Raw genomic sequence first — 19,552 nt, 5'->3', positions numbered from 1 at the left:
ATGAAAAGAAATGAAAAAGAAAGCAAAAGGGAGAGGTGGTGTGAGCGCATATAGAGAGCATGAGTATGTGCGTTTATGGGAATTTGAAATTCCAAAAGCTAGAACGAAGAGTGTAATTTTATAGTTTTAATGACTTGGAAGTTTTCAATATAAGAGGCATTTCATTATTAGGCCAAATAACTCGTGTAATATGTGTATTACTCTTTTCCAAAATGTGTGCATTATCTGTTGTTGTTTTTTTTCGTTCCGTATGCTTTCTCTGGTTATTCTTAATTCTTTGCAGATTCGAAAGACTAGATGTTACAACGACTTGTTTATCAGAATTATATAGATGCTTATTTTACATATTTATTTTTTGATTTCATATATGATTTCTGCTCTCCACTCGTGCAAGGATATGTGCACTTGCCTGTTTACCAAAAACTACCGACTCCAAAAGAGAGCTGCCTCCTAACCGGTTGCCTCCATGCAAACCACCACTTACTTCACCGACTGCATACAATCCCTCTATAATATTGTCCTTCTTGTCATAGACTCTCGCATGCTCGTCGATCTTTACACCTCCCATTGCGAAATGCAACACTGGGGTTGTGAGGCCAAAAAAGAATTGTTTAGTGAATACATGTCCAAAAACTGTTCTTCCTAGCGTGGCATCCTTGCCCTCGACAATGGCATTATTGTACTCGTCTAAAGTCGTCTGCAATTTATCCTTGGTGAGCTTAGCATTTTCCGGGTCGAGTTTCTTTAACAATTCAAGCAAATCAGTAATTGTACCTTGTTGCAAGAGACCTTGGTGTTTGTAAAACCCAACATGATTAGCGGCTTTGGTGGCATCATCTTCACTCACAACCAATACTGAAGCAAATGAACCTACTGGCAAATTTAATTCGTTTTCTCTTTTAATCTCACAATTGTCTAAAGTGTATTCAGTTACAATGTCTCTTGTGCTCAACTCGTTAACAAATCTTTCACCAGTGGGAGATAAAAGAATCCCACCTATACCCCTCATGACTTCTCCACATAAGAATTTCCATTTACAATTAACATCTTTTGGATTAATAAATCCTGTGGGGTGTATTTGAATTTGATCCATGTGAATCAAGGCTGCATTAACATCGCGCTCGGCAATCTTTTGACCGTCGCCTGTTGTCTGTTCGCCATTCGAGGTGGGGAATTTTAATAAATCGGGTCGGTATTTATTTAATAAGGAAGTTTCGAGAGCTTGTTGATCAGAGTCGGCAACAAACCCACCCGTGGCAAGAACAATATTCGTTGTTTCCAAAGTTTTCATAGATCCATTTGCATCCTTGTACTGTACACCTTTGACCTTCAAGTTTGGCTGATTGTAAATGATTTTCTCTAGTTGACTATTTTTCAAAATTGTCAAAATGTTTGGTTCAGCAGTTTGCAATTCAGTAATTCTAGAACTAAGAGCCTGGATAATTGCAAAACCAGGTGGAAGCTTGCCTGAACCCTTATGAGTTCTTGCAAATGAATGGCCTCCGAGTTGAGCAACCAGGGATAAATCGACTTTGTTCTGTTGAGTAAGCCATTCAATTGCATGCTTAGACAGCAGAGTTAGCACATCGACCAACTTTAAGTCACTCAAGCCTTTTCCAGACTTTATAGTGTCATCTCTAAAAGCTTCAACCGTATCTTCATTGTGTTGATATATTGTGGGGCATCCATTGATTCCCAGTGATGCCTTTGCAGAATTCCCGCCAAGCCTGTCAGTTTTTTCCAAAAGTACCACCTTGTGATTGTGAGTAATAAGTTCGAGTGTCGTTGTTAAGCCCGCCAATCCAGAACCAACTACGACCGTTACTGGTGAAACTGGGGTACTACTCATTGTACAAATATGAATGTGTTTAGACAAAAATAATTTTATCAATTGAAACAGTTTTAGGCAGTAAACCAGTATGATGACGACCCCGCAAAGAACAATGAATCTCTTTGACAAAAACAATTTGAAACTTTCAATTGAAAAGGAAGGGAAAAAAAAAAATAAATTGAATTGAAAATATAGAGCTATGCTGTATATGGATGATCTTGGGAAAAGAAAATAAAAGCACTCTTTATTTGTAGTAGGTTGAAATTTGATGAAGAATTAAAGAAAAGCAAAAAAAGAAAGAAAGAAAGAAAGAAGGAAATATAAGTAAATAAACAAAAAGGAATTGACTTTTGAGATAATAAGAAAAAAAAAGGAGTCTCAAGAAAACAATTTATAGTCAAAGTTTCTTGAGATATTGAAAAGTTGGGAAAGTAAAAGACAAAGTAAAGAAAAGGTTTGGAAATAAAAGGAAAGGAAAAGACAAAGGATATATTTTAATCATCTGATTTGATGCATTATTGCACAAAAACAAACCGACTCAAACTTATTAGGGAGAAAGTCCACCCCTGAATACCCCCATAATTCAGTGTCTGATAGCACAACAAAATAGTTGGCAATTTCCATTTTTTTTTTAATCTTTTGGTCTTTACTTATATATATGATTTTACAATCCATTTATATTATTTTTTTGCCTTTCTTTTGGTATGCCCATGACACTGTTCCAGTTAATTGACTGTTTACAAAAAATCTGGAATAAGAAAACTAGAAAACGGATCCTACAAGTTTAATATAAAAAGAATAGATATATAAATGTTTCAACGACGTATCAAAAAACCAACTCAATTAGTGGTGAGCCAAATATATGTGTATATGTGTACATGTATATACGTATATAAATACATACATATTGGAATAACTCAAAAACTCAATAGATCAAAAATCAATGGATCAAAAATCAATGGATGGTTCAATAGTAATAAACTTGTTTTTTAGTACCACTTAAGAATCTTTATAAATTTATTGGGTGCTCTTTCCATTTTTCAGGGCTGAATCTCCAATGCTTAGCATCTCCGTTATCGTACTTTGATTTCTTCAAAGAGCCCAGTGGTGCGTTGTAAATCGATAAATTGGCTAAATTAGTCAAGTTTACAAATTCGTCCGGTTGAGTCAAGTTGGTGTCAGTTTCTCCCTTGTTGTTGTAGTCAACTTGGTTGAACCATCTAGTTTGCCATTGCTTCCCAGTTTCTCGCTCCTCTTTCCTCAACTCCCTTTGTTGGTTTTCAATCAATGATTTTTCTTGGTGAATTAAATTATAATCTGACTTTCTAATGGCCTCAGCAACTTTTTGCCATGCCTTTCTCGACTCAGTATCTTCTTGATCCTCAATTGGCTTTACTGTCAAGTGCTCGGCATTGGCTGTCTTTGCGTCGTAGAAAAGTTCGGAGTTTTTGGAGCTTGGAGTTGAGCTACCTTTACCAATATACGACTTGCCCGACCATTGTCCGCTGATGGTGACTAAAGCATTCTCCTTTGACGAGCTGGCTATTTGATCTCTGTATATTCTAGCCTTGAATGTGTTTTTTTTACCTGAAACCCATCCCCTGCCGCTATATTCAATAACTGTGAAATATCCATTGGACGATTGGATGTATGACGTGCCTTCCAATTCGACAAAGGGGGCAGCAGTAATCAACCCTTCAATGTGCAAAGGTGGCAACGTGACCAAATAGCTCTCTTTCAAATCATCGTAATCCAATAACGCATGTCCATATTGCTTAATATTGATCGATGTTGTGGAAATGCTCGATGTGATTCCATTGTATCCTTGTAAAAGCACCTTATTCTTTAAATTCTCGATAGCGTAAGCAGTAACAGGAGGGTGGTGACTCACTTGTTCACTCAAAAGAAAAGTCTCGCCCAAGTCATTGCCATTGTTTTCCCATTTGCCAACAAAAACCTCACCCAAGAATGGATTCAATGGCTTCTTTTCACTTCCCATGCTCTCGTTTCTAGAACAATATTGGGATTTCAAAGTAGAAATAAACCATTTGGTTACAGCAATCATCCTTTTCAATGTCATTGCCTCTATAGTATCTTTTCCCGCGTCTTCTGTTGTAACAAGTTTTGTGGGAGCCAACAACAAATCTGGATGCTCAGCCCAGTATTGCGAATATTCAACCAAAGACGTGGGCGATAAAATAAAAGGTGGAGCTGTCAACGAGGACAAGTCTCCATTAAAAGATGCAATTGACTTCAAAAAAGATGTCCATGAGCCTGAACTTGCAGCAGCGGACACATTCGACGATGCCGATGACGTTGAAGGTGTAGGTGAGACATTCTCAGTTCTGTCGACTCCAGACATGGTTTGATTTTTCCTTTCTTTGTTTTTAATTTTTTAATTTTCTTCTTGTAAGAATATAATATTAAAGTAGTGACCAATCAAATAAGAAAAATAAAATAATTAAAAAACAAGAAGCAATTACTGATGCTTGAAAGCGTTAAGCTTGTTGTTTGTTGTTTCTATTTGGATGTGTGGAGAGTTCTAAAAGAAGTGTGAATGCGTTCGTACCCTTCGTTCATGCGACCCTTGGGTCTAACTAAAAAAAAAAAAAAAGACCGGTTACCGCATTTCCAGAATTATTTCTCTCTCTTTCTGTCTCTCTCTCTCGCCCTTTCTCTCCGTTTCTCTTAGTTACAGTCTCTCTTGTTCGTCCTGCCCCTCACGTGCACACGAACTGTGACTATCATAAATGCGCGGGATTTACTTCCCAAGGATGAAGTGAATATGATCTCTACCAATTGCAATATCGGATGTAACGGGTATAAATGTACGTATCTATCCATCTATTTATGTATATATATCTATATATATATATACATATATATACAAATATATGAACATGTATATATATAGATATATAAATGCAGATAGAGAAAGAAAAAGAGAAAAAGATAGAGGAGCAAAAGGGAAGATAGAGAGAGAAAAAAACAATATGTACAAATATGAAGCATATTCTTACCAACGTATTCGAACACCAATAAATTTGACTAGCAAAATAATAATAAAACAGGAAAATATTTTTTTTTTTAAAAAAAAAAAAGAAAAGACAATTAAAAAGAATTTGATGGTTGTAGGGAAAAGACAACTACATCTATCTGCAAGTTTGCTTTTAATCCTATATGAGCTTCATAATTTGATGTATACTTTTCTCCTGTTCAAATAAATAGCAACAGCAGTCCATGCAGAGCTATAGAGAATCAACACTCCCACTGCCACTGTGTTTGACACCTTAAGAGTATTGATGGTCATATTCACTAATCCTGTTAGAAGGTTACCCAAAAGGAAAATTAGTAAACCATTGTTGTTGATACTGTCGAGTAAAAATGACTCCTTGTTCGACGCATGCGGGATATATTTGTCAATCAAATGGTATCCTAGCAACAATGTCGAATTGTAGGAAACAACCCATAGAATGTATGGGAAATTGGCTAGTCTTCGACTAATGCTAGTAGTGAACTTTGAACTCTCTACCAAGGTAAATACAATTTGGTAAAAAAACGAGGCTATAATCAAACCTTGTGTCGTAGTCACTGTTAATCTAGTAGATGTTCTTCTTGTTACTCTTATTTTACCAATCAGCATCAAATTGTTCTTTGTTGGATATGAAGTTAGGACAAACGAACCAAATGACTGTCCAAATAAAAAGATAGTAAAGTAGCCAATCAAAGAGTACATTCCTTCTTTATTCATGGTTACCCAGCTGTCCATTCTGTTTTCACTGCTCAAGATAAACAGTAACATATTGGTCTTTTTGAGCATATACTCGTTAAGTAATGAAAACACAAACGCTAAAGCAACACGTGGCACGAGATTTAATAAGGGATCTAGCACTCCTGTCAAAATAGGCAACATCCCCAAAGTAATGAAGAAATTCCAATGTATGCCATACTCGGTTACGTGCTCTTGATACTCCAACTTCTTCACGCTGACAAATCTCACAATTCCAAGAACTAAAACTGGCAATGCTTTTATTGCATTGGTTTTAATTATCTTAAAATAGCTCTTGATGTTGAACTTGTACTCTGTGTAATTCTTGATTAATTGTCTTGAATTGACCAACCCCATAGAAAACACAAACGAGCCAACTCCGAGATCCATCATTGATGTGCCCCAAGTTTCAACTTTAGCAAATCTTCTAGGAAATACATTGAAATCAACCGCAAGAATACACAAGTTGGTGATTATCAACATGTGAGACCTATAAGCAGTAAGAAAGCTCTTTTTTGGTAACAACACATCGGTATTTGTAACTTCAATGGCGCCATCGTCTCTGTCATCGTCCACGCTATTGTCACTCTCGCGCTGACCCTTCGGCAGTCTCTTATTCAGATTCGAGTTTCTAATAAAATGGCTAACAATGAAAATAGTCACTGCAGGTATAATAATAGCGTAATGCAATGTTACTGGGTTACCACTATAAATGGTAATTGCAGTAAGGATTGTTAATACATTGATGATAAAGTCGTATAAAATTGGAAGCTGTAGTGTAGAGCCTTTGATAAGCTTGTAAGCCAAGTAGGAAGTCAATGCAACAGAAGTGACCACGTATATTTCTTCGATCGAGCCGCCCAGTAAATCAGAAACAAACTGCTCTTTTAATTGTTTCAATGAGGACATTATTTAGTAAGAGCCGATAATCAAAGATGAAAATGGACTTCAACAATCCAATTGACTTGTAAGCAGAAAAATGAACGGAAAAAAAGTTATTATTAATAGTAATAATGGTGATAGTAGTGGTAATAGTAGTGGTAATAAATGTGTTTAAATGTGGAGAGAAGAGGTACTGAACAAATAATTTTCTGCAATGGAATATCGGTACGTCGGTTGAAATTGTTTGTACCTTTGGATTTCACAATTCAGTTTTGCTTTTTGTTGTGTTGTTCTGGTTGACAGGTAGCACGCGACCAAATAGCCCCTAAGAGAGGAGGTAAAAGAAAAAAAAAAAAGTTAAGCAAAATAATTATAATAGTAATAATAATAATGATAATAAAAAAAGAGAAAGAGAAAGAGTGAGAGGAAAAAAGCTTAGTATGTGCGACTTATCAAATTTACAACCAATTTAAAATGAAACTATTAACTAAAGACTTTGTAATAATCCCATTCAATCTTTAGGCAAAAAAAGAAAGAAAAAAAAAAAGAAACATACATATACCCACGTATCTACATACCTATATATATATATATATACACATACACATATTATAGGCACTTTTCTAGTGAATATTGAGACTTTATTGTGTGATCATTTGCTGACGAACCCGCGCAGGAAGAGATTGAATCAGACTTTATCTCCAGCAAAGATGAATAATAATCGCATTGCAGAGAGAAGTGGAGAAATTTATGAACATGAACATGAACATGAAATTGAAATTGAAAATGAAAATGGAGAAGCACGGTCTGGTGATATGAGTTCTAACAAGTCACATGAATCGGTAATTTCTAGGAACCAAAACAAGCCGCAAGACTTGTATTCAAGTACCAGTTCTGTGGACAATTACTCATCAAGGGATGAGGCTGCGCAATTACAAACCAATGGGGGCCGATCGCATAAACAAGAAGAACTAGTGTCGCCAAAATCGCCGCGGATAAACAATTCCCGTAAACTCAATATTATCACTCCACCCTCGCCAGAAAATGAGTCGGTTGTGTATTCGGATTCTGATGATTTAGGTTCTCAAAGTTCGCTAGACTTGCAAAGTGAAGATGGCAGATACACCAAAAGAGATATTGGTCAACAATTGCGCTCTCTTGCACGAGCCCCAAGCTCAGAAGAGGAAGGTGAAGAAAATGAGCAAGGCTATCAAGGTGGAGAAGGATATGAGATAAACGTGACAGACTTGGTACTGAAGATCAAAAGTGGCACTAATGTTGACGATGATGGTGATGACATTAAAGGCTCAAAGTTATCATCAACAACAACAACATCATCGTCATCGTCATCGTCATCATCATCATTGTCGTCGTCGTCGTCTAATGGAGATAAAAAAGAAAAGGGCTCCAGCTTTAGTTCGGGGTCTACTTTCAATTCCGGAATCGGATCAGGACTGAACTTGAAACCCTCATTTAAAATTGATGAGACACCAAAGAAGCGCAACGGGCCATCAAGCTCAACTACCCCCAAGCGGTCCAGATCCAGCTCTAGATTGAGGCCCAAGTCGAGATCGAAAGGTGCTGAGGGCTTGTTTGGTTCCGAGGAGGAAACACCTAGTGGCGGGTCCACTAGATTGAGGAGAGCTAGAAGGAAATCCAGAGAGCCAAGTGAAAAATCGCATAGATCATATGACAAACCTGGAACTGGCTATACATCAATGCCACCTTCTGGTAAGGTTTTTAGAAACTTGTTGATTCTTGAAGAAAGTTTAAGAGAGCAGGTCATCCAACAGAAAGCAATGAGGCGGAAGTATTTAATCTTTTTGTCGATTCTATGCTCAATCATTGCAGCTTTGACCCACCATTTATATATATTGGACAGTTCGATATCTTCCACCGGTACCATGAGGATTATTTTACAGTTTTTCCTTATTTCAACCGTCATGACATTGTTGCTATACCATCTTTCTGGTGAGTATAGAAAGACCATAGTGGTTCCACGGAGATTTTTGTCGCTAACAAACAAAGGTTTGAGACAGTTAAATGTTAGATTGGTTAAAATCAAGACCCCATTCACTGATAAAGTTACGGACCAGATACGTGAGATTTCTCTTTCAATTGTGTTGTTTGCTCTAAAGATCTTCCACATTATATCACCAACTTCTATACAGAATAAAGATTCGAAAATTGAGGTGTTTTTGGTCACTTGTCAATCACAATGTCAGCCTAGAATTGGTGTTGCGGATGTCAAACTCTTGCTCAATGCAAGAGTTTTTAATATCGATATAAGAGAGGGTTGGGAAATTTATAGAAGCGAGTTTTGGGTGAATGAGGGAGTGCGGAGGCGGAATAATATGTTGGCGTTTATAAACGGTAACCAGAAGCAAGAGAAGAGTAAACTAGTGAGACGGAAAAGAAAGTCAAGTTCCATCTCTCCTCAAGCTATGCCATCCAAACTCAGCGAACAGAATTTGATGAAATTGAATTCGAAATTGGAGAGCGAAGAAGAGAGTAGAAACCATAGTTTGGATTTTGATAGAGCTGGTTCTCCATTGAAGTCTGAAATATCGAGAGACTTTTAATCATAAACTGTTATTTGAAACTAGATTATTTTTTTTGATAATAGACATCAAGCAGCAAAACTAACTTAAAATTGAAGAAGGGGGTGGGGTGAAGGAAGAAGCAATGAAAGGGGAGAGGATGTGTCTACGTCTTATCAACATGCATGCCCTACTTAAGTATAAGTCAATAGTGAAGTGTGTGGCGTATTTTGTGAGTTGAAAAACATGTTAAGTTCTCTGATTTTCTTTACCTTAAAAGAAGCAGCTTGTCTATTTTTAATCTGTTCAAATTCTAACAAGGAAATTTGTAATTTGTTGGACCTTTTCTTTTAGTACCTTTTCTGAACCTTTTTTTTTTTGCTTTTTTGTATCAAAATATTCTTCTTGTAAAAAAAAATTGAATAAAAAAAGTGAATAAAAAATATAAAATAAAAATATAAAATAAAAATAAAAATAAAATAAAAAGAAAAATAGTGCGTGCACACTCGTTTATCAGTTCCATTAAACCTCATCTCAAAACCAACTCCCCAGTTTTCATCACATTTTGCAATTATACATCACTGTTATATTCCAGAACTCACATAAGCACAAATGAGTGAAGTAAAGCCCAGAAAACAGGCCTCGAGAAAGGGTAAGAAGGCATGGAGAAAGAATGTCGATATTGAAGATATTGAATCAACGCTCCAACAAAAACGAGATGCAGAAATCGTACATGGTCCCGACCATAAAGAAGAAGATGATTTTGTTATTGATACCACACCATTACCGCAACATATTTCGAAAGCTCCAAAGCAAAAGAAGAAACTGAAATCCAAAGAGGTGTTGGAGAATAAATCTAAAGTACCTGCTTTAATCAACACGAGAACAAAGACTCATGGCAAAACAGTGCAAGGTGTACAAAGAACAGAAATGTTGAGATTGATCAAGATGAGAGGCGGGAAATATGGAGAAGAAAACATTGCGTTGGCGAGAGTTGAAGAAGACGGATTGATCAATGGAGGTGGAGAAGATCTCTGGGATGAGCAACCAAGTGTCGGTAAAGATACAAAAATTCCAAAATATAATAGATCTACTGCGGAGGTTACAAGAGCCACAACTGTGCCGAAAACATTACGTGAGAAACCTATTCAAATTTCAAAGAATGATTTGACGTTGAAGCATGTGCATGCTGGTAAGTCGTATAATCCGTCTTTGGAATCATGGAAGAGTCTTATTGATCAAGAGTATCAGATTGTTGAGAAGCTAGAGGTGAATAGACAGGCTATGGAGGAGCATAGGTTAAAGATACGTGAGTTGATGGTGACTTTGAAAGATAATGAGGTTTCAGACGACGATGACAGTGATGATGAGGATGATGATGACAAATACAATGACCGAAAAGAAGATGAGAATGAGAATGGAGTGGGAGAAGGAGAAGGAGAAGGAGAGGTTGGTCAAAGAAAAGTTAATGAGGAGAGTGAGAAAGACTACTCGTTATCAATCAACAAACCAAATAAGATCAAGATCAAGACAAAAACAAAGAGAAACAAGGAGGCAAGACATAAGAAAAGAATGCAATTAGAGCAGGAAATCAAGGAGCTCAAGAAGCAGTTACATGACTTGTCTAAACTTGATGAGATTTTACAGAAACAGAAGGAGGAAGAAGAAGAGAAGGCTGATGGTGTACCACCTTCAAAGAAACAACGAAGCGAAAAGAAGAACAAATTGTTCAAGTACACTCCGATCGAAACACCATTGGAAGTAAAACTTTCAGATGAATTGACCAGCAATTTGAAAAACTTGAAACCAGAGGGTAACTTGTTTTACGACCAAATGTTGAATTTGCAATCCTCCGGAAAGATTGAGTCCAGAGTTCCAGTGAATAAGAAGAGGAAATATGCAAAGAAAGTCACTGAGAAATGGACCTACAAGGATTTTAAATAGTTGATTATTTTTCATTCTTTTCAATTTTTAGTTTCTAGTATTCAAATTGCTTTTCTCTTATTTTTTTTTTTCTCTCTCTCTCTCTCTCTCTCTCTCTCTCTCCCAATCTACATGAAGATAATTCTCTGAGTAGAAAGTGAAGGGTGTATCCTGATATAATCATTCTCTAAGTTTCCTCGATAATTTTCCACCCGCTTAATTACTTTGAAAATCACGAGAGATTCCAATCTCCAAACACGTATCCTCTGTACAACCTGTCTCTCAAAGTAAAGAATTGGTCTCTGTATGGTGCGTAGTATCTTTGCTCTGTCAACTCTGCCGTCTTGAAACTTTCCGGTGCTATAGCTTCACTACTCTGTCCACGATATGTACCTGTTAGCAAAAAGTCACGCTGTAACATTTTCTCGTCCCAACGGTCCAAGTTGTAACGATCATTCTTCCAGCCGTTATCCCAGTAACGGATATATTGAACACCGTGGCCTGCAAGACCAAAAAAAGCGGTCATAATTGCGTAAGGGATTAAACCTTCAAATGGAACTGGCATATTGTAGAATTGTAAATCTGAATGTGTGGTGTATAGTTTGTGGTATGAATGGGTCCTATATCAAGACAGACGATTTTAACAGAAATTAAGATGTAAAAAACTCTATAGAAAAAATATTAATGATAAGATCAAAGTCTGTGTGTGTATTTGTGTGGGTGATATAAGTGATTTGAGTTGGGTTAAGGTGATATAGGTTGTCGGCAATGCTTAATGGCTCTTCCTTTCTTGGTGATGTTCAGAAAATTACGTTCTGTGTCCTCATGATTGGTTTGCGAGAGATTGAGAAGCCAACCAAAGAAGAAAAAAAAAAATTAAAAAGAAAAAAAAAAATACTACTATTATTATTATTATTATTTTTATCATTAAAAAATTAAAGACAACTAAAACAAGTATATGGTAAAATTTTGCGACACTACCAAAAATAAATAAAATAACAAAAAAAAAGATGAAATTGCAAATTATACAAGAACTGCTTCCTGGTAAACAAGGATCTATAGTGTTTGTCAATTTTAAAAAAAAAACAAAGACCTAATGTAAAAATGCTTGATTAGTTTCGAACAAAAGTCATAAATTAAGAGCAGTTACTATTGAATTTGAAAGTCAATGATTAAACGCCTAGATTCATTCCTTGTATATTTAATTAAAAAATCTCTATAAAGACGAATTGAAAGAACTGAAGACTATAAAGAAAGAATCCAAAGAAAACCAAAAACAATCAGATATTATGTATGAAAAAGGAAAAACGAATGAAGAAACTTAGAAAGCAAAGAATGGAAAATGAAATGTGAAATGCGAAATGTGAAATGTGAAATGTGCAAACCAAAAGGTTATGGTGAAGAAGAAAAAGCATCATTATGACAATACCCCGACAATAGCTTTCACTCATTCAATTTCCAAACGACTTTGACAAACTTGTCCATCTTAACTTTTTCCTTCAGTTGAGAAACGCACCATTCGTCATGTGCCAACATTTCTCTTGGAATGGGTCTTCTTTTGCTGTCCTTAATAAGACATCTAGATATAAATCGTTTGAATTCAAATGTCCAATGGATATTGTCTATTTCCGAGTCTTTAAGAAGTAGTTCGCTTCTCAGTACCATCTCCACAACTTCGATTGGGCCTAAACTTAAATCTATGGGGAATTTACCATTTGCCACTTCAAGCATTGACATGCCCAATGACCATATATCACTAGATATCGAATAATCTTTACCCATAATTCTTTCTGGTGCCATATAGTATTGTGTTCCTACAAATGTCGATGCGAGTGAGTTAACTGCTTCTCCACTAACGCCAAAGTCACATAGTTTTACCGCTCCCTTGGTGTCTAGGAGGACATTTGAGGGTTTAATATCTCTGTGAATAATATTTTTCAGATGTAGATAGTCTAAACCATTGAGGATCGAGTTGGCTATTTTGCCCAATACTTTTTCATTGATACGATTTGTAGGATCACGTTTGAGAACTTCCTTGTATATCGCGTCCAATGATTTACCGTCCATATATTCCATGGTGATTCCAATCATGCTCTGTTTTTCTTGTAGAAACGTACCATAGTACTTTACAATGTTTTGATGTTGATATTTGCGAGCGATTTCTAATTCTCTAAAAATTTGTTTCTGTATTTGCGGTTCAGGGTCTGTGATTATTAGTTTTAACGCAAAGAGTGGTCGTGTAGGCATTTGCAGTATATAGCATTTTGTTACTGCTCCTCCATTTCCTTCACCCAAACTCCCAACTTTTTTTATTTGGTTATTGTTGGCCAAATAGTGCCACTCGTACGGTTTAATATCCTCCAAATACATGTATTTGCGTATATTATTGGCAATCGGCAGAGGATTGCGTGCCCTATTGTCAATATTTTCGTAATTTGGCCTAGTTTCAAGGGTATTGTTTCCACTTATTTCCACTTCTTGCTCTTTGCTCCTCACCGCTGTATCTTCCCCTTTTTGGCCCTTTTCACAATTTTCTTCGTCCTTCATGTCGTCGTCATCGTCATTGTCATCATCTTTTTCTTCTTCTTCTTCTTCTTCTTCTTCTCTATCTTCTGCTTCCTCTTCTTTATTCCTTTGTTCTTTTGCTTTTAGTTTTCCATCATGGCCCTCATTTCCAATTTGTTGAGAATGATCTGTGGTTGAGCGTGGAGGTGGTTTCCGTTTAAGCTTTGTTGAGCTTGATGATGACGCAATTGATTGTGCTGTTACCGGTGTGGTTGAAGACATAGACGATGACGAAGAAGTCGAGTTGACATTGACTATTTGTGGTCTTTGTGGTGGGACTGCGGGAAATGTGGTTTGATTGTCTACATTTTTCGGTGCAGTGAAGTCATCTCTATGTTCAACCTGATTCAAGTTCAATGCTTGAGCAAAATGAGATTCAAATGCATCATTGTTGTTGTTGTTGAGGTTGTTGTTGAGGTTGTTGAGGTTGTTGTTTATCGATTTATAACAGTCACTATTTGTTTTGGTGTTATTGGTATTTAGCAGTAAACGCGGTGGTTTTGTATTATTGTGGCTTTCTGGAATGGACAAGGATGGAAGGGCAGGACTATTGAACGCCCTTTTGGTATTTGGTACATTAAAGAGTGGAATTCCTGACATGATCTCTAGGGAAACATCGATGTTTTAAAAATAGAATAATGGTCGATTAATGTGGTGTCAATTTTAGCTACGTTATCACACTGTCTTTATTATGGTAAGTTGGTGAATTAATAAAATGAAAAAAAAAAAAGGTATTTGAGTTTGAGTTCCCACTTTTTATTAAACGATTGTAGTTGATGAGTTCAATTCCTTCTTCAAAATTGATATAAAGACTCTGGTGGTTTTAATAATTTGCTGAAGAAAAGAAAAACCAAGTACTTTATCAAGATGAATAAATATTGGATATAAGATATCTCTCTTTCTTTCTTTTTTCTTTCTGTTTTTCTTTTTTTCTATTTGATCTCTCTCTGTCTCGTATGATGGTTGAGTGTCTTGATCCTTATGTTTCAAACATGTCTTTCTCCTTTACTGTATGAAGATATATATATATATGTATATATATATATATATTTGTGGATGTGGATGTGGATGTAGTTATATATGTTATGAGAAACGAGTCTTTTGCCAATATGTATTGTTTAGGCCGTTCGCTCTCTCCTTCTCTATTTCGTTCCTTCGCTCCTTCGCTCCTTCTTTCTCACTCATTGTGAAAATCTTCCCTCTTGAAAATGAAACTCAAAATCAAAATCAAAAAAATTAAAAAAAAAAAATTAAAAAAAAAAAAATAAAAAATAAAAAAATAAAAAAGTAAAAATAACGCGTAGCAACAATATATATATATATGCCTACAATGCTACCAAATGTTTGTAAAATGTGTTTGTTCAACGCAAACTCTACAATCTGGTGCCAAAGGAAAAGAAGGTCGTTGTATATCCGTAAAAACTTCCTCATTTTCGGCCAATAATCACGAGCACATTCTATTGTTCCATAACGCCGTGTCTTTTGTGGCTATGGTGTTGTTCAGCATTGAAATTAAATATAAATTTAAAAGAATACAAGCAATTAATGACCAATACCTGTTTCGAGCTTTTACGAGTTTCACTCAACCTGGCCACCAGCAAAATCTCCACTCTTTTCACTTTTTTTTTGCCTCTCAGCCTTTCCTTTCATGCTTGTCGTAATCCACTAATGACAAAGTTTGCTTTCAAAGCTTAGTGAATTGACCAAAAAATTAAAGCTATAAAAAATAAAAAAAATAAAAATAAATAAAATAAAATAATAATAAAAAAATTAAAAATATAAAAATATAAAAAGTTTTAGGCTTATAAAGTGTAAAGTGCTATTCCCATTGATTTACGATTCTAAGCCTAGTCATCGAACAATTTTATCTTTATGTACTAATCAAGGGATGAAGCAGTGGAGATAAAGAGATCAAAGTGTGAAGTGAAGAATAGTATAGAGATTATAAAGTGTAGTTAAAGGCATTGGGATGCTGAGAAAAGTACCTCTGGAATATGTAACCATTCCCTATATTCTACTTCTCTCTCCATGCTCTCTCTCCACGCACTCCCAGCCCCGCGTTTTGTTCCACCTGCACTCGCGTCGCCCTATATCACTCACTTTTTTTTTATCACGCAAATGCTTTTTGATTAACATACATGCATAGTATAAGCACATGTTGTACTAGAGATACATCGCCACAACAAAATCAAACACGGCAAAATCAACGTCTATTACTATTATAATAACTACCATTCTTATCACTATTACCGCCTCTGCCTCTGTCTCTTATAATCCAATATAATGTTTCCCAGTGATGCAACAAACTAGAGTACTTATACAACAATATTACATGTACCATAACTAAATAGAAAAACTATCAGCAATGAATACAGTGTATGGCGGATACGATACGCATCATGGTTGACGAACAGCAAGTGTGACCTGATTTACATATAAAAAAAGAGTATAATTTGCGAGTAGAACTACACTTGGAGAAAGAGAGAGAGAGAGAGAGGTATATACATAGAGAGAGGAAGTGAAAATGCGTACATGTTTGTTTGTATTATCTGTTTGTGTGTAATCTCTACGATTGAACCACTGTTTATCGACTATTATCCTAATATTCTAATCATGTCCTCTATGCTACTCTAGCAAAAGTCTTTTAAGATCAAAAAAAAAAAAAAAAAGTTTACTTTCTGGCTCTTTTCCTAGCTGGTGCACCTTTTGTTTTCTCAGACGAAGCTGAGGATCTCTTTGCACTCGACTTCTTCTTCTCCTTAATCAATTTATCCTTCTTCAAATCAATCTTATCACTGTCATCATTGTCATCGCCATCATCAGCCACATCCTCCATATCATCATCCACAACATCTTCAAAATCTACTTTTTGTGAACCGCCTCCACGTCTACCACCACCACCTAATAAGGAATTTCCAGTCTTGTAAATCACTGTAGGATGTATGCCATTGTTATACTTTCTCGTAAATGCTGTCTTGCCATTTTGATCAAGTTTAACAGCCTGCTGTAACATCTCCCCGATATTATCAAAATCTTCCTTGGTCAAATAATACTCATCCATGGTCTCGATTGTCTCATCAATACCATCCTTCCCATATTTCTTTAATGGATAGTTCAACTTTACCCACAAGGGGTTCATATAGTCTAGGCGCAACTCTTGTTTTGTGGTTGATGTACGTATCCTCGTATGGTATTGCAATTCCTGCAACATTCTCTGAAATTTCATCTGCTTCGAATTTTGTCCCAACCAAGCACTAAAATTTATTCTACCGGTCAATTGACCAGCAACTTCATACGATGGCTTAACGGAGGACAATAAACCATGGAAAGGAAGTAAACTCCATTGCTGTTCACTTGACCTTATCAATGAATTAACGGAATCAGAGGAACTTATATCATCAGCAGCCTGTGCCACGTGTCTGATATGCGACCCAGGTAACCTTGGTCTGGTATTGAGGTAATTTTCCTGTATCATTAACGGTGCAAAATCAATATCGTTGAAATACAAGTCCAATTTTTCATTAAGATTTTGTTTGGGAGCAGTCCACACCGCCAGTGAAAGCAACCTTCCAGCAATATCAAACGGTTTCAAAATCACTTGTTTTTTCCAACTCTGTTGAATCTCTTGGACATTCAGTGCCCCAATATGCTTTTGTGTTTTGGACACTGTCGATAGCAAATTAATCATTTGTCTAATATCGTTTGAAGTGGCTTGCACTAATTGTCCAATAATTGATGGATCCAACTTGACACCTTCTCTCAACGCAATAGTCATCAATCTGCTCCGAACCTCATTCTCAGTGGGCCTCCTAAACGGTAAATCATAAGTAACCTTGTCGAAAGTACGCATCTTGGGCAACGATTTGTCATTACAAATCAAAATCAATGGCGTATTTGTAATTCTACAAAATTGAGATAATGCACCAGCGCCCCCATGGTCACCACTAGACATACCATCAACTTCATCCATAATTAAACAGATTTTCCTATTATTTTCACTATTCTCCTGCTTAACCTCCTCGCCGCGATGCTTAAAAAATCCAACAACTGAAGTATTCCCCAATATGGATTTTATGGTTGAATTAAGTAATGATTTTGATCGCACATCCGATGCATTTTTTTCCAAAACGTCAAACCCCAATGAATTGGCCACCATATGCGCCGCGGTGGTTTTACCAATCCCTGGAGGACCACTAATCAACGCCGCTCTAAAATTGCCTGGACTGTCTTTACCCATATTGAAACCGCGTGCCTTGTATTCAAACCAGTTTTCTAGCCAATCTTTTAACTTTTTCACTTGACCTTTGTTACCACAGAGCTGTGAGAAATCCTTTGGAGCGTGCTTATCAGTCCATAGCTTGTCTTTCGCAGCCACTTCCTGTTTCGGTTCCGGAGGCATTCTCAACTGACTTGAGCCACTACTCGATTGCGATTGCAAATTTCTATCAGAATTTTCTAATTCTTTTCTACGTTTCCTCTCTCTTGCCTCAGCTTCTTCTCTTTCCAAACGCTCTTCCTTCTCAGCATCTTCAATCACCTTCCTTTCCTGTTCTTCACGAGCCAATTTTGCTTTTTGGGCAGCCTCCCCGGATCCACCATCTTCGGGCATCTTTTCAAGCAATTGCAAAAACCCATCCTCGTCAATGGTCTTTGTACCCAACTTCTTGATCTTGTCAACTTTGGACCATCCCGCATCAGCACCAATCACCACAAAGCTAGTATTTTTCGAAATCGACTTGGTGACTTTAGCACCATATCGTTGCGCAGTTGATTCAGCATAGTTTCTATCAAGATTAGGCATCTGACCAGTAAACACAATTGTAAATCCTGCAAGACAATTGGCACGCGCTTCGGGTAATGAGATCGGTATTGAGCTACTTGTATTGGTATTAGTATTGGTTTGTAGTGCTTTCAATTGAAAGTAATTAAGTTTATCCTTCTCATCAATGTTTGGCAATTCTGCATCTGGGATCGTAGCCAAAATTTGTTGGGCTGTGTCCTCCTTGCTAGATGTGCTACTACTTGTCCCTGACTTCTTGGTGGGTTTGGATTTTACCGGTTCTGCCTTTTCCACTGGATCTATTTTCTTTGCTGGTGATTTCGAGGCAATTTTCTTTGGAGACGATTTTGGAGTCGTGTTGGCTCTTGTTGCCCGCTTCTTTGTTGGTGGAGCGCCAACCTCAACCACATCATTATCATCTTCTTCTTCTTCGTCTTCGTCTTTTTCGTCTTCTTCTTCATATTCTTCTTCTTCGTTATCATCTTTGAAGTCATCATCGTCATCGTCATCGTCATCAAATTCAAAATCATCGTCATCCAAGTCAATTGTCTCCACTTTTGGTTTCGGCTGGGGCGGTTTCGGTTGAGACCTTGATTGGGATTTTACTTGCGCTCCAACTTTGGTTTGCTTTGGCTGTGCCGCCGATTGGTCTGTGGTTCTCTTTCGTTTCTGGAAAAAAAAAAATAGAGTACGATATTTGTTAGTATGATGTTGGTTGGTATAAATTGGTCAAACTAGGTGTTTGAGAATGAGCATTATTAACATACTGAACCAGCTTTTGCGGCTGCTGGATTTTTGAAAAAGTCCAGAATATCAACCATACTTTGTCGCCTTGTGTGTTTTGTTGAATTTTAGAGATGAAGACGTGTGTTTTTTTTAATTTCTCGATCTTTCAATCTTTCAAATTGGATCTCTGACGCGCTTTGGATAAAACCCACAGGCATCCTTTTGAAAAGGGAAAAAAAAACGAAATAGAATAATATAGAAAAATAAAAATAAAAATAAAAATAAAAAAGGGGAGAGAGAGAGAGAAAGAGAGAAAGAAAGAAAGAGAGAAAGAAAGAAAGAGAGAAAGAAAGAAAGAGAGAAAGAAAGAGAGAGAGAAAGAAAGAAAGAGAGAAAGAAAAGGAAAATGAGCGTGTCAACTTTTGGAGTAACAATCTCTTTTACATTTACTTGGTAATCTTTACGAAATCTTCTGTCTATCATTCTCTGATAAAAAAAGTCTTTTGATGGTCTTTTGATGGTCTTTTTTTTTTTTA

At 36.6% G+C, this 19,552-nt stretch overlaps 8 protein-coding genes across 8 annotated transcripts; 2 read left to right on the top strand and 6 right to left on the bottom strand. All coding sequences in view use genetic code 12, as the record gives it.

The window, feature by feature from the left end:
* Nucleotides 1-361: 361 nt before the first annotated feature.
* Nucleotides 362-1,849, bottom strand: OSM1 (Osmotic growth protein 1; the record flags this gene model as incomplete). Its single annotated transcript, XM_001528448.1, has 1 exon — nt 362-1,849. The coding sequence occupies one exon, from the start codon at nt 1,847-1,849 to the stop codon at nt 362-364; it is 1,488 nt and encodes a 495-aa protein (XP_001528498.2).
* A 991-nt stretch (nt 1,850-2,840) lies between these two features.
* Nucleotides 2,841-4,193, bottom strand: kes1 (Oxysterol-binding protein 4; the record flags this gene model as incomplete). Its single annotated transcript, XM_001528447.1, has 1 exon — nt 2,841-4,193. One exon carries the CDS (start codon nt 4,191-4,193, stop codon nt 2,841-2,843), a length of 1,353 nt encoding a protein of 450 aa, XP_001528497.2.
* An 825-nt stretch (nt 4,194-5,018) lies between these two features.
* GWT1 (Glucosaminyl phosphatidylinositol (GlcN-PI) nositol acylation protein) lies at nt 5,019-6,509 on the bottom strand (the record flags this gene model as incomplete). The annotated part of the gene is made up of 1 exon (XM_001528446.1): nt 5,019-6,509. One exon carries the CDS (start codon nt 6,507-6,509, stop codon nt 5,019-5,021), a length of 1,491 nt encoding a protein of 496 aa, XP_001528496.2.
* A 683-nt stretch (nt 6,510-7,192) lies between these two features.
* SPO7 (Nem1-Spo7 phosphatase regulatory subunit) lies at nt 7,193-9,064 on the top strand (the record flags this gene model as incomplete). Its single annotated transcript, XM_001528445.1, has 1 exon — nt 7,193-9,064. One exon carries the CDS (start codon nt 7,193-7,195, stop codon nt 9,062-9,064), a length of 1,872 nt encoding a protein of 623 aa, XP_001528495.2.
* Nucleotides 9,065-9,634: 570 nt separating this feature from the next.
* PVL30_000979 (uncharacterized protein) lies at nt 9,635-10,966 on the top strand (the record flags this gene model as incomplete). The annotated part of the gene is made up of 1 exon (XM_001528444.1): nt 9,635-10,966. The coding sequence occupies one exon, from the start codon at nt 9,635-9,637 to the stop codon at nt 10,964-10,966; it is 1,332 nt and encodes a 443-aa protein (XP_001528494.2).
* A 211-nt stretch (nt 10,967-11,177) lies between these two features.
* PVL30_000978 (uncharacterized protein) lies at nt 11,178-11,510 on the bottom strand (the record flags this gene model as incomplete). Its single annotated transcript, XM_061119197.1, has 1 exon — nt 11,178-11,510. One exon carries the CDS (start codon nt 11,508-11,510, stop codon nt 11,178-11,180), a length of 333 nt encoding a protein of 110 aa, XP_060975180.1.
* An 878-nt stretch (nt 11,511-12,388) lies between these two features.
* On the bottom strand, nt 12,389-14,110 carry MKK1 (Protein kinase C signaling pathway involved MAPKK protein; the record flags this gene model as incomplete). Its single annotated transcript, XM_001528443.1, has 1 exon — nt 12,389-14,110. One exon carries the CDS (start codon nt 14,108-14,110, stop codon nt 12,389-12,391), a length of 1,722 nt encoding a protein of 573 aa, XP_001528493.2.
* Nucleotides 14,111-16,181: 2,071 nt separating this feature from the next.
* On the bottom strand, nt 16,182-19,111 carry rfc1 (DNA replication factor C complex subunit Rfc1; the record flags this gene model as incomplete). The annotated part of the gene is made up of 2 exons (XM_001528442.2): nt 16,182-18,959; nt 19,058-19,111. 2 exons carry the CDS (start codon nt 19,109-19,111, stop codon nt 16,182-16,184), a joined length of 2,832 nt encoding a protein of 943 aa, XP_001528492.2.
* Nucleotides 19,112-19,552: the final 441 nt, after the last annotated feature.

This window comes from Lodderomyces elongisporus, chromosome 1, assembly GCF_030384665.1.
Source record: "Lodderomyces elongisporus chromosome 1, complete sequence".
Taxonomy (NCBI): Eukaryota; Fungi; Ascomycota; class Pichiomycetes; order Serinales; family Debaryomycetaceae; genus Lodderomyces; species Lodderomyces elongisporus.
The sequence above is the reverse complement of the archived record's forward strand: the minus strand, read 5'-3'. Positions and strand labels throughout refer to the sequence as shown.